The 14,912-nt window shown below is 43.5% G+C and overlaps 1 protein-coding gene across 7 annotated transcripts in view; it reads right to left on the bottom strand.

Annotated features, from left to right (window-relative positions):
• LOC132870977 (zinc finger protein 345-like) overlaps positions 1-14,912 on the bottom strand; it is a 141,729-nt gene that overhangs the window by 110,650 nt on the left and 16,167 nt on the right. For 3 of the 7 annotated variants that reach the window (XM_060905025.1, XM_060905034.1, XM_060905028.1), the window contains exon 2: positions 10,162-10,332. The exons of the other annotated variants lie outside the window; for them this stretch is intronic. In XM_060905025.1, coding sequence (XP_060761008.1) covers positions 10,162-10,195 — 34 coding nt within the window. In that variant the 5' untranslated portion in view covers positions 10,196-10,332. The remainder of the gene's footprint in view (positions 1-10,161; positions 10,333-14,912) is intronic. 7 annotated transcript variants of the gene reach the window in all.

Here is a 14,912-nt window from a genome sequence, read left to right as displayed (position 1 = left end):
ACCAGAACAGAACTGCGTGCACGCGTGTCCGTGTCCTAAAATCGAGTGATTGTGAAGCTGAAAAGCCAAAAAATATCATCTCCCGCCTGCCGTGCTTCTGTACTCAATCCACATCATGGACTTGTTACAAGGCATTTGATGGCTTTACATGTCTTGGAGGAATCACGTGTTAGCCTTCACTCACATGGTTAGAGAGACTTGGCAAGTACGTGGATACTAGCAGGTGACCACATTGGAGAGAAAAATGGGTGGAAGAAAAAAAACCCAACTATAATCTTTTAATGTGGTGAAGACATAAGGACATGTTTATTTAACGTTTATGGGAGGAGATCCAGGTATCAGTCATTAAGTTTCCCCATGATGGGAAAGTCTTCAGGACAGAGGAGTTTGTGCTTTCTGGTTTCTCAGTCACACAACCACTTGCATTTTTTTTTGGCTCAGAAGAAAACACATGAGTGGCTGGAGAGAATGGCAGACATTCTGTAACATTAAATGCAAACAGAAAAATAAAACATGCAATGTGTCATTCATTAATAAATTAAAAATGATAATCGTAGGCAAATCAGTGCAGTATGAGGTGAATAATACGCTTTGGGCTGTGCTGTTATATGAAAATAAATCACCCGGCATAGATTTTTATCTAACAGCATGACCCATGGTGTGATATTCCATACTTATTTGGTTCAGGTTAACATCATTGGTTTATAACGACGAATATATTTTCAGGAAATAAATGGGCAGCATGGTGTAGTGGTTAGCACTGTCGCCTCACAGCAAGAAGGTTCTGGGATCAAGCCCAGCGGCTGGTGGGGGACCTTTCTGTGTAGAGTTTGTATGTTCTCCCGTGTCTGCGTTGGTTTCCTCCAGGTGCTCCGGCTTCCCTCACGGTTCAAAGACATGCAGTTAGGTTAACATGGGATGGCCTTGGGCTGAAGTGCCCAAGAGTGGCGGCACGCATGTACGCAGTGGCTTTGCTCTCCTATGATGAACTAAATTTCGTTGTACATTTGTGCAGCGACAATAAAGGCATTCTATTCTAAATAAATAAATTCTTTAGTTTCTCTCACTCCTTGCTACCATATTTTACACTCTATAAACAAGGTTCATACTTTATCAATAAAAATATCAAGTTCAATTTGTTGATTAAATTATCAGAGACTGAGGCTGCATCCCAAATGTACTGTATTGCACTTTTAGTTAACCAGACAGTGTGGAGGGTAGAATAAACAGTGAGTGTTACCGAGCACCAGAGTGGCCTGATGTCTTACAAAGGTAGTCTTTATTGTCAGGATCTTCCACTTTGACAGAGAGACCTTCAGGTGGATTATCGAAGTCATCTCCATGGTTGTAGATTTTCAGCTCCAGCGTCTCCTCTTTCTTCACACGGACTTCTGACGTCCCTCCATCCCTGGATATCTCGGTTTTCATGTCCTCACACAACTAAAGATCAAACAACAAATCTGTTCGGGCAGGACGGTATTCATCCCACTCGGGAAGGTGCTGCTCTCATTTCTCACAGCGTAGCTCATATTCTCAGTAGAGGCCTAGTTAATCTGTGACAATCCAGAGCCAAGGCCAGGGAGTAGACAAACAGGCTAAACTGACTGTCTGCTAGCTGCACAGAGTCATCACTCAGGGTCCACTATATAGAGAGACTGTGTTTCCCAAGCTAAACGAAAAACTAGTAGTAATACTCAGAGGTTGTTCTCGTAACTTAGATAATATAAAATTGCATCATACTGACTGTACAGCCACTGCCAGCACCTTTGATCTAAAGGTAGGACTACTAAATATGAGATCTCTTGCATTTAAAGCACTAATTGTTAATGAACTTATTACTGATCAGAAGTTTAATGGACTGTGCTTAAGAGAAACATGGATTAAACCATGCATTAAATGAAACTCGTCCTCCTGGTTACAGTTACTATATACACCAGCCTCACCTAACTGGCAGAAGAGGCGGTGTCGTGGTTATTTATAATGATTATCTCGGCATAACATAACCTGGACAGTTAGTATGAAGAAATTCAAACGTATTGAATTCATGTTATGCATTACAGTTAAATTAATTTAATTACTGTTTAAAGATTGCATTTGGTACACATCTGCATCGTACCGCAAATCGTCCGGTACAAATATATGTACCATCACACCCCTACAAGATGGTAAACTGGAGTACAGATTGGGCAGCACGGTGGTGTAAGTGGTGAGCACTATCTCACAGCAAGAAGGTTCCAGGTTCGAGCCCAGCGGCCGGCGGGGGCCTTTCTGTGCGGAGTTTGCATGTTCTCCCTGTGTCTGGTGGGCTTCCCCCACAATTCAAAGACATGCAGAGAGGTTAATATGGGACGGCCTTTAGCTGAGGTGCCCTTGAGCGAGGCACCTAACTCCCAACTGCTCCCCGGGCGCTGTTAGCATGGCTGCCCACTGCTCTGGGTATGTGCCTGTGCTCATTGCTCACATGTGTGTGCAGGTGTGTGTTCACTGCTTCAGATGGGTTAAATGCAGAGAGGAATTTTACAAGTGTGTGATGAATAAAGATGTGATTTCTTTCTTCTTTTTCTTTTCACAGCAGGAGGCAGACATATGAAGCTGTTATCACCAATCAGCCACACCTGAGGCCTCATTTTTTAAACTTTGCGCAGGATTTACGCCAGATGGCGGCGTGCGCACGAAACTCAGAATGTGCGTGCGCACAGAAATATTCTGATTTATAAAACCGTGCGCACGCACGTTCCACGCCAATTTCCCTTTATAAATCACAATCCACTCTAAATTTGCGGCACCTGTGCATACCTCAAGACACACCCACAATTGCCTATAAATATTCAGCAAAATGCCCTTAATGAACATTGATATCTGTGGACAACATGCCCAAAACAGAAGGAAAGACAAAGAAGCGCAACTTCACCGACTGTGAAGTTGAAGTGCTAGTAGATGAAGTGGAGCAGCGTCGAGCCGTTTTGTTTGGAGGCCATAGTACGGGAGTTACAAACACGAAAAAAAAAACGTGTGAATGGCAGCATGTGGCCGATGCGTTCAATTCTGTAGCTTCACAAGGCCGAACGATGGCAGAAGATAAAAAAAAAAAAAAAAATGGCCCGACATAAAGGTGGACGCCAAGAAGAGGATCAAGGCACACCGCCAAAGCGTCCGTGCAACGGGCGGGGGGAAGGGGGAGCCGGAGCTCACCCCACTGGATCAAAAACTGGCTGGCATTATAGGGGAAACCCTCCTGAGTGGAGTTGTGCGTGAGGAGGAGGGCGACACCGATGCTGGGCCACATGAACCAGCCGAGAACTCGGGTATGTAATTTTTTTTTGGTTGTGTATCAAGGAACCACCTCACATTGCACATGTGCCCCCCTTGTTTGAAATGGGTGTGAAATTAATTGAAATGAGTCTTCGTCCAGAAAAAGTATTTTATTAACAAAAAAATTCTCTTGCAGTTGCTGGGTGTGCCAGTGAGGCCAGCAGTGTGTCAGCTGCAGCAGCGGCGGTCCCAAGGACGTCCACGGCCTCCAATGCATGTGCATCCATGCCGAAACCAGCCACCAGCGCCCGTATCCTAACAGATTCAGTGCTGCAGGTGCAGCGGGAACATGAGGATGCCGTCCGCGAGGTCACCCGGGAGTTAAAAGAAATAAAAAAATGAGTTGTCTGCATTAAATGCCAGCATTAAAGTATTTCTTAAAAAGTAATCAATCATTTGTTTCCATACCTAATTATTTACAAGCGGCGCATCACCTCCTCGCGCTGGCGCACGGTTCCTGCGTTTGGGTGGAATGCCTGGGGATAGGGATCGGGGTCGAGGTCAAGGTTGACCTCTTCAGCTTGCAAAGGCACGTTTTGTAGCTGTGCCACATTGTGCAGCACAGCACAGGCCCTAACAATCCGACAGACCTTTTCGGGTCTGTAACATAGCGCTCCCCCCGTGGCATCCAGACAATGCCATCTGCCCTTCAGGAGCCCGATGGTGCGCTCCACAACAGTGCACGCCTGGCTGTGGCGCAGGTCGTAAGTGGTCTCCTCAGGCGTTTGGGGGTTCATAAATGGCATGAGCAGCCACCGTTTCAGCGGATACCCACTGTCACATACAACATAACTGAATGAGTAAAGGGTTGAATATTTAGAAATGGTCTAAGAATGGTTACAAATACTTTCAGGATTTACGCATTAATCACCCGCACCCAGAAGCCAACCATCGCGCACAGCTCCAGCATCCAGTCTCTGCCCAACGCTGCTATGTCTCAATATAAATGAATCATGGGTTGAACCAGGCCACCGGGCGACAACATTTGTGAGGACCATGTCCGCATCGCATATAACTTGGACATTGAGGGAATGAAAATGCTTCCTGTTAACAAAGGCAAATTTATTTTCACTCTGTGCCCTTATAGCAATATGAGCGCAGTCAATAGCACCGATCACATTTGGGAAATCGGACTTTGCTGCAAATTGCGCTTTTTTATTTGCCTGTTCACCCGCCGTGTAAGGAAACTTGATGTAGTTTGGCGATAAACCAATTCCGCCTCCTAACACTTCTGGCAAAATGTGGCTGAAGGTTGGCTGCGATATCCCAGACCGGTCAGCCAGTTCTCGCTGAAAAGTGCCAGTGGCCGATGCAAGTCAGCACTTGCAGCGAGACTGGGATGGCATGATTCCAGCGGGTAGTACCTCTCTCCAACGCTGGGCCCAACTCAGCTATCAGGTGTAAAAGGACAGCTCGTAGCAATCTGAATCGGCTCATGAGCCACTCATCGTCATTGACCAACCAAAGTCTCTGAAGACTCGCTCTCTCCTAATTCTTCCATTTGCCACATCCTCCAGCAATGCCAAATATGCCATAGTGCATCATAAGACCTACCACGGCAAATCCCTCTTATATACTATTTACAGAGTAGGCAACCTAACAAGCAACATGTGTGATAGCCTAATGATCAATATTGAAAAATGACAACATGCATGAAAGCCATAAGTGGATAATTAACAAAACTTAGCCTACTGCTTATGTTGCAAAAACATACAATGTATAGCCTATCAATTTGTCTTTATTGCCTTAAATAAGATGTTATTTTTGACAAGTGCACAAAATTAAGGATTATAAATGTTAAGTCAGTCACATCTTTGATGCGCGATGTTATGTTTGTGTTAAACTTCGATTATTGAACCAATTTAGGGTCGTTCTCCCCGTTTCCTCCTGAGGTCGCACTTCTCCCCGTTTCCTCCTGAGGTGGGGGAGGGGGATGTTCCTCCCTCCCCAAGTCCCCGTTGGTGGGTGAAGAGGACATCCTCATCTCTAGGAGAGGGCCCCTTCCTAGGCCCAGAGCTAACCCAGCTTGTGGTGTCCCTAGTGTCTAGACAAGTCCAACTTAAAATTACCTGACCTCTCCCAGTCGGTTCTTAACTCAGATTAAGTAAAGGGGTGTTCACACGGCACATATTTGTATCGATGTTGCACCGATGTATTTTGTTGCGATATATCTTACACCGGTGTAAATTTTGTGGAGCGTTCACACGTCACAAACCTGCTTACTAGAGAGAGAAGCGCGTTAGCACCGGTGCAGCCCTACTTGCAGTCACACGGCAGTTTTTGCGACCGTGCTATACGAATGAACCCTTTATTGTCACTGTTACCAGTGAAATTGACCATCAACCTGTCCTTACAGAGGGGAAACAGGACAGGAAGACAGGGATAAAAGAAAAACACAATAGTAACATGAGGAAAGAGAGATTATTACTATACGATAGTAATAATGCGGAAATGAAATATGCGCATGCGTGAAAATGTACTTCTTTTTCCCGGTTGCCATGGCATCACCAAGCGCCGGGAAAACAACGTGGATGAAGACACCAGGGTTGCCAGATACTGCTGACGTTTTCCAGCCCAAAATATGTTCAAATCCGCCAAAATGCACTTAAAACCGCCCAATCTGGCAACACTGTTCTGTTGTTGATATTCGGCATTTTGGAAGCTCAAAATACCAGGATGCAAATTATGCAATGCCCGTATGTAATCAACTCTCCTCACGCGTAGCGAGTCTACCCCTGTAGCGTTCAGACGTCCCATTTTATATCGGTGCTGCCCCGCAAACTAGCATTTACTCCGGAGTAAATTTCTTAAACCACCTCCCGAGCAGGGTTAGATTTGCACCGGTTTAAGCAGCTTTCAAGGGCTACACCAGTATAACTTTGTACCATATGAACGCTCTACCGGGGCAGCCCCGGTGCTACACCGGAGTAAAAGTTGCCGTGTGAACACCCCTTAAGTCTTTGAATCAGTCATTTCAACCCACACTGTGGACAAAGTCGCATTCAATGTGCAGAGATGTATTCAAATAATGTTTGCTGTGATTAAGGGTTTTCCTCATATCTTTTCCTCTGTCCTATCTTAGTACTTGTCTTTGTCCATACCTATATTCTCTCTGACCCTCGGTGTTACCTCTTTTCTTAAGCAAAACATTCTTTACGGTTTCCACTGATAGTTTTGTAGGTTTCCTCTCGCTCGGTTCGCTGTATCTCGGTTCCGTTCTTTCCGTCACTTGCTGCCATCCCGTGGCTCCTCGCATCTCCCCTCCCGTCACAGCTCCGGTGTCCTCCGCTGGCATGTCCACGGTGTAGCCCCTTTCCTCAATGTCGTGTGCAGCTTCTCTGGCGCTCCCGTAGACCTTCACACCGTCATTCCAGCAAATTTGTATTTTTGTGAGCGATGTCTGGAAACGAATTCCCTTTTAATACTTTTTTGATGCCCACATGTGTCTTCCGTTTCTGGACGATTTCACTAGGGTAGTCATGGTCAAAGAAAACTTGTTTACCACCCACCTGTATTTTCTTCTGCCACGCTTTCTTTAAAATCATTTCCTTCATCTCAAGCTGTAGAAAGTTGACTATAATTGACCTGGGAACAGCTCCCGGTCCCGGTTTTTGGGCGAGGGCTCTGTGTGCTCTTTGGATCTGGAGATTAGTTCCTTCTGGCAGCTGGAGTTTGGTGCCTAGTAGTTGTTCCAAGTATTTGGCAGCGGAGCTCGCTTCTGTCCCCTCCGGGATGCCCAAGACACGAATATTGTTTCTCCTTGATCTGCTTTCGAGGTCCGTGATCATCTCTTCCATCCGACCTGTCTGCTCCCGCATCTGCGTCAGTGTGTCGTTCGCATCCGCCTGCCACCCTTCCAGCTCCTCTATGTGCGTCAGGGCTTCTGTGATGTTCATCTTTTGTGTCTGCAGTTCGCTGTTTTTCTCAGTGAGCCTACGTTCAATTTCTTGTCAGAAGTTGCTGATTTCTTCCTTCACTTCTCTTTTCAGTTTGTCTTTGAGTGTGGTAAACTCATGTCGTAGCTCTTGTTTGAGTTCTGTTACGTCACTTCTTATTATGGCGAGCCCGGCATGGAGCGTCCCCGCCTCGCCATGACCGTCTACTTTCTCCGCTGCGTCTTCCATCCCGTGTTCACTCGCGCTAGCCTTGTGTTAGGAGATTTCTTCCATTTCGGGATGTTCAAAACAGTTGTTTAATTTCTTATTGATTCTCTGGCTTCTTCTCTTTTCTCTTCCTCTCATACCTTGTTTTCATCTGTTGAGTTACATTTATTTGTGGGTTTATTTTAACCAACTTGGGAGAGCTGGGCAAATTGCTGCTACTCACTCCACCATGTTCCCGGAACTCAACCTTGGCTAGTTACTTTGGAAGGTAACTAGTCCAGCTGGCTGGTGAAAAAAAAATATATATGAATTTTGAGCCCTGCAACTCATTAGGTCAATTGGCAATAGGTCATTAACATGACTGGGTATAAAAAGAGCATCTTGGAGTGGTAGCGGCTCTCAGAAGTAAAGATGGGAAGAGGATCACCAATCCCCCTAATTCTGCGCCGACAAATAGTGGAGCAATATCAGAAAGGAGTTCAACAGTGTAAAATTGCCAAGAGTTTGAACATATCATCTACAGTGCACTGCATCACATACAGGCATGCTTCTGTATTAGAAATCACAAAATGGGCTCAGGAATATTTCCAGAGAACATTATCTGTGAACACAATTCACCGTGCCATCCGCCGTTGCCAGCTAAAACTCTACTATAGTTCAAAGAAGCTATATCTAAACATGATCCAGAAGCACAGACGTCTTCTCTGGGCCAAGGCTCATTTAAAATGGACTGTGGCAAAGTGGAAAACTGTTCTGTGGTCAGACAAATCAAAATTTGAAGTTCTTTATGGAAATCAGGGACGCCGTGTCATTCGGACTAAAGAGGAGAAGGATGACCCAAGTTGTTATCAGTGCTCAGTTCAGAAGCCTGCATCTCTGATGGTATGGAGTTGCATTAGTGCGTGTGGCATGGGCAGCTTACACATCTGGAAAGACACCATCAATGCTGAAACGTATATCCAGGTCCGTACGCAAGTCTTACATATTTGATATTGAATTATGCTTCGTGTTTTCAGGGCTTGTCTTACTCTTCTGTTGCAGAAATAAGTGTGTGTAAAAAAAAAAATTTAAACATGTACTTTTGTCGAAATAACTCAATTATACCCCTAGAAAACATCAGTATTGCCTTGAACCATGTACTTGAAAAGTTGCCGAAATACCACAAAATTTTAGGGCAAAAGGAAATTCAAGGTGGGCAAAAGTTTTTTGAGGCAATTTGCCCTGCAGGGCAAAAGGTGTCAAAAGTTAACGTTGAGTCCTGGACTGTTGGCATCTGATCAGGGCTGTGTCTCACTGCTTGTGTTGCTTGACCTTAGTGCAGCCTTTGAAACCACTGATCATTCCATTCTCCTGGATAGATGAGAAAACGTTGTGGGAGTTAAGGGAACGGCCCTCTCCTGGCTCAGCTCTTATTAAACCAATCATTATCAGTTTGTTGATGTAAATACCTAGTGATTTTTCTGTGTATACTGAAGGTCAAGTTTGATGTTCCACAAGGTTCTGTCTTAGGCCCACTGCTTTTTTTTTTCCCCCCTTTATACCTGCTACCTATAGGTGAGATTATTCATAAGCATGATATCAGCTTCCACTGTTATGCGATGACACACAATTGTATGTTTCTGCAAAGCCAGATGAGACACAACAGCTTGATCAAATTGAGAAATGTGTAAAGGACATTAGACACTGGATGCTTATGAATTTCCTTCTAATTAACTCGGACAAGACAGAAGTACCTGTACTAGGACCACATGCAGCTACAAGTAGGTTTTCTGATTACAGAGTAACTCTCAATGGCCTTTGTTTCTTCACATGCAGCAGTAAAAGACCTCGGCGTGATCATTGACTCCAGTCTTTTGTTTGAAACTCACTCTGATAACATTATGTTAGCTTTCTTTCATCTCAGAAATATTGCTAAGTCAAGAAATATAATGTCACTGCATGATGCAGTAAAACTAATTCATGGTTTTGTTCCCTCCAGGTTGGATTATTGTAATGCCTTACTGTCTGGATATTCCAATAAGTGCATAAACAAGCTCCAGTCAGTTCAAAATGCAGCAGAAAGAGTCCTTACTAGAACTAGAAGATATGACCCCATCACCCCTGTCTTATCCACACTGCATTGGCTACCAATCAAATTTCGTAGTGTTTATAAAATACTACTATTCATCTTTAACCCATTGACGCCTGAAACGCCTGCAAAAAAAGGTCTGCAAATGCCTAAGCCAGTTTTTAGAAAAGGTCCCCATCTGCCTGAGGGTTTTCTGAAATAAAAATAATTAATTGAAAACGCCTATGAAAAATTCAATATCTCAGCCTCTGAAGCACATAAAGACATGAAATAAGTTGCATTTAAAAGATAAAATTCTCTGCTTTTATTGGATCATGCTCTTTCAGCATTAACACTAACATTTTTATAAAAAAAAAAACAAATCTCCGAGTCAGAGGAGTAAAAATAAGTATTATATGATTCATTCATATAAAGAACGACATATCAACACAGATCAATTGATCTAAAAACATGTCAACACATAGATTAATTCATCTAACATGGAACAAGGCACTTTGTCATGGGAGAAAGGTGGGAAAGGAGTGAGGAGAGGTGGTGAAAGTCCTGAGGAGGAACTGGAGGAAATGACCGGGGGAAACGACCGGAGGAACAAATTTCCAAAGACTGACACTGACCTCACACACACCCATCTTACACACACACACAACTGTCGTAGAACGTGGTGCATGAAGCACTTACGGTGCAGGGGAATATTGCACTGCCTGCATCCCATCAGTGTAGACCCCGGGCGCACATTGGTGCCAGTGTGCTTTTTGGCACAATCCCTGCAGGTCTTTCTCTTGTTGTTGTTTCCATAGCCTGTCCGATTTGTCCACTGCAGGGTCAGTGTTGTCTTGGAGATGTAGATATCTAAAAAACATGATTCAAGATTCAAAATTCAAAAAGTTTTTGCTGGCTGGATTTCTTTATGATGTTTGGTGTCCATGTAAACTTATGACGTGCACGTGTTGGCCATTATTGTTTTTATTTTTGTGTATTGTGCTATGCATATGAATTTATTTATCTATTCCATATGTATTGTTAAGTTATTTATTTATAATTGTATTACTATTTATCAATGTTGGACATTTGGGACATTTAGGGATTAGGGACATGTAGTTTTGCTTTACGATTCAGGATAAAGTTACTGCCCAATACTGCTATTTATTATACTACTATTACTATTGCTATATACTGTTACTATACTATAACTAAAGCATAAATCACTATTAGTAGTAGTAGTAGGCCTAGTAGAAGGCTCTAACACCACTTCGGGTACATTACTGGCCATGATGGAGACGTCATTGCAAAATAATAATAATAATAATAATAAATAAAAAAAAAACCTGCATCGTATGTCTTGCATTATGCAATTATACTGTATACTGCAGTAACACTAGTTTAAAAAATCCTAGTTTTCATACTGCAGTAATTCGCCGAGTTTTTTTTTTCATAAGGGTAACGCCACGCAATAAGACACAAAAGCCGTCAGAAGAGAGCGCAAGAATAAATAATTACCTCCAGATCATGTCGAAGCGATCTCGTGCCATCACTCAGGGGACATTTGTCTGATACAGCCACTTGCTCTGTCTCCAGTAATCCCGGCGAGTTGGTAGTTTTATTATCCCAAAAGTTATGCAGAGACCGATGAACGATTTCATCTCCTGTTTTGAGACGGCGCTCCACTTTAAGTTTGATGGTGTGTGGCCGCGCTTGGAATTCCTCCTCATCCTCTCGAAACAAATCCCACTCCTGCTCTCTATCTAAGGGGTTTTCCGGCACATCTCCCTCTATCTCTTCCTCGATTAAAATCTGTTCACCCCCCTCCAACTCCACATCACTTCCATCGCTGTCACAGCATGTCTCCGCAGTAACCGCAGCCATTTTCGCCTGTGTCAAATAGCTAAACAAACGCACGTGTGCAGAACAGCGAGTATGGCTGATTGATTGACGTTATTGTTGACAAATCGCACAACAAATTTTTGGTCACATGGTCTTAAAAAATTGAAAACACCTACCACATGTGTATTTGAACCAGGGCTTTGAACCAGAATTTTTTTCCTATTTGTTCGTTCCGAACCGAAACGGAATTTTAACGTTTCTGGTTTTGGGTTCCACCATTAAATAGACGTTCCCGAACCGGTTAGAACAAAAAAATTTCGTTCCCGGAACGGTTAATCACGTTCCCTGTCAGCTGTTTAACAAATGGCTATAAAATTATGTCTCTGTCTCATCCAGCTTAAGCCAAATGTAGGCTAATTCTATTACAACCTTCATTAAATAAGACAAGAAATAATTCAAAACAATTATTATTTCAGATGTTGGCGATTTGGATTCTCAGTATGTCTTCCCATCTACACAAACAGAAAAAGTGCCAAAAATGAAAGAGAATTCATTTAGTGTGTTACCAAAGGCTAGTCAGGCCCTATAGAGGGCTACCGCATGACGTCACCGCGCCGCGAGATTTTGTTAGGCGCCATATTGGAAGACCAAGTACACATCTATGCAAGTACATACATACATAAAACAAACTACAGCTGAAATGTAGCCAGGGCCGGTTCTGCCCTAATCTGGACCCGGATGCAACATCGCGCAAACCCCCCCCCCCAAAAAAAAAGTCTAAATCAGGACAACCATCACATAACTATAAACATTTTATATCAACTATTTTAATTAAATGGGCTATAATAAATAAGGCTGCAGGCAGCCACGGCGGGCTGCCTCAGAAAAGTAACCATTCAATGACACAACTGAAAGCCTGCAGCCACGGCGGGCTGCCTCAGAAAAGTAACCATTTGTCCTACCTTAAAACTCGTTTTGCATTTTCTGCCTCCTTTTTTGTATTTTCGACCCTCCGTTTATTTTCTTTCCTTTTCTGAAAACCCGATTTGTGTCCAGACATTTTGTTCTGCTACCAACGAACTAACTCGTCAGGGCTCGTCTCTCGAGCCTGCGATGATTCCCGTGGGAAGGGCAACAATTGATACATTTTTACAAACAGCCAATAGGGAGGTTGCAACGTTCAGGCTCTTCTTTGCTCAGACACTCAGTAATGCACTTACTCACTTATTATCACGTGGAGACGTGATAGTAGTCCACCTTCCCGCTCTCTCCATTCAGTCAGCGAACGTCACACAGGAAGTGAACCCCAGCAGGTCATAGAAACTTGCGCAGGAGAAGAATGGCTTTTTTATTTGTAGGCTACGGAAACTTTGAGGAACGAAATAAAAACCGGTATTAACCGGTTACCATTATTTTTAATGAGCGTTTCTGTTCCGGAACATAAAAAATAATAAAGTTTCTGGTTTCGTTTCTGTTCCATGTGAAATAGAAAAAGTTCCCGGTTTTCGTTTTCGTTCCTTGAACCGGTTCAAAGCCCTGATTTGAACCAATGATTGTGCATTACATGCCGCATGCGTCTTGAAAATAATGACAAATCAACAATGCTGCGTTATGCAGCAACCGGCATTTGGGGCAATGTTGCGTTATGCAACAACCGGCGCTAGGGGCAATGTTGCGCGACGCAGCATCCGGCATCAATGGGTTAAAGCACTGAATAGTTTCACACCACAGTACCTGAGCAAACTTCTGGTCCTTTTTGACCCACCATGCCTACTTGGATCAAAAGGTGCAAGCTATCTGCTGGTACCTCATATAGTGAAGGCTACATCAGGGGGCGGAGCCTTTTTTTTACAAATCCCCACAGATATGGAACAGCCTTCCAAGTAGCGTTCAGGACTCAGACACAGTGTCAGTGTTTAAGTCTCCGCTGAAAACATCTCTGTTTAGTCAAGCCTTTTGTTAATAGTTTTTTTTTAATGAGGTAAAGGTGTAGATCTGGAGAGTCCTCAAGCATAGAGAGTTTTGGTAAACTGGGATGTATGGATGCTGTCACCTCCCACTCTCACACATTCACTCAGGTTTGTTGACAGTGGAGTGGCTGGCTGCTTTATGTCCCAGGGCTCCCTTTTAATTATGCTGTCAGTCTTGCCAGCGTCCCGGCTTGCACTCAGTGCAAAATGTATACTGCTACTCATTAGGTGACACCAGGCATGCCCAACAACCTGTTCTCTCTCTTGCTCTCTCCTCAGACACCATTAAGATGCTGACCTCTCCTGCCGGGATCAGGACACTTTGGTCCAATGATCATTTCGTCCAATGCCACTTCATCCAATAGTTGAGACATTTTGTCCAAAGCCTTTTTCATACACACTATTGATTATTTTATATGTGGTGAACATGCCCAAAGTTGACACTTACTGATTCCCATCATTTCCGGTTTTGTTTTCATTTTGCAATGGTGGCCCCTAACATGCACAAGGAAAGAGAGTTTTTGTCAAATATTTCTTGGATTTTTACATGAATACTAGATAGGAACCCATCGCTTTGACCACACTTGCAAAGAAAGGTGAGCCTAGGACGCTCTTGACTCGCCATTAGATTTCACAACTCGCAGTTGGTGAGTGGCAGATGGTTAAACTACATGCTGCAAAAATATGTTTCGCATCGGTCAAATTCAGGGTTTCCCATACATAGACCATTGTGTGGTGCAGCGCCACACAATGGATTCCTATCGCCACACAATCAGACTCACGATTTTTGGAAAAAAAAAATTAAAAAAATATTCCGTTGCGTATCGTTCCGTTCATTCATAGTGCTCTTTCTTCTCGTTCATGCATGCGCGCACACACCCACACACGGAGACAGAAAGAAAGAGAGAGAGAGAGAGAGAGAGAGAGAGAGAGAGAGAGAGACACACAGAGGTGTGTACACAGGCCTGCCGTTGCGCATATACCCGGACTGCAAGTAGGCCTGTTAGGCTAATTAAAAATAACGCAGCCTTCCCAATTCGCCTTCCGACCCCTTATTTTAAAAGGTAGCCAATGTCATGCTCGTGATGAGCTTCATCATAGCCTTCTTGGCTTACATGAAACAGACATCCCCGAGTCAGGCTATAAACCAATTTTGATGCATACAGCAGCAGCTTGACGCGAGGAACCGGCCTTATTCCGTTTATCCCGCTTCAGCAATGACTTCCCTTACGATAGGGCACTTGAGGTTTTTTTCAGGAAGCCACGCAGAATTAAATGTTCTGATAGGGCATGCAGGCTTTGCAACAATTAGGGTAATGCTTTTTCATTATTGTTAGTTACCTTAAGTGGTTTCTTACATCTAATTATGATATTTTATTTTATTATTTCGTCGTTACCCTATACTATTTTTCATTTTAGTATTGGTTGAGGTAAGTGTTGAGTTCAATATTTAAAATAAAAACCTCCAGCTTGTTTTTTGCAATTTATTCCTTGAATGTCAACTAAAGAATGATTGAAAGATTGCCACCAAAAAGGCAAAAAACTAAGGTAAAAACCAGAGATGCACCGATTGACCGGCTGCCGATCGGAATCAGCCGATTTTCACGTGATCAGCCATGACCGGCGACCAGCCGGTCA

This window comes from Neoarius graeffei, chromosome 22 (assembly GCF_027579695.1).
Source record: "Neoarius graeffei isolate fNeoGra1 chromosome 22, fNeoGra1.pri, whole genome shotgun sequence".
In the NCBI taxonomy this organism is placed as follows: Eukaryota; Metazoa; Chordata; class Actinopteri; order Siluriformes; family Ariidae; genus Neoarius; species Neoarius graeffei.
This window is presented reverse-complemented; position numbering and strand designations above follow the sequence as displayed.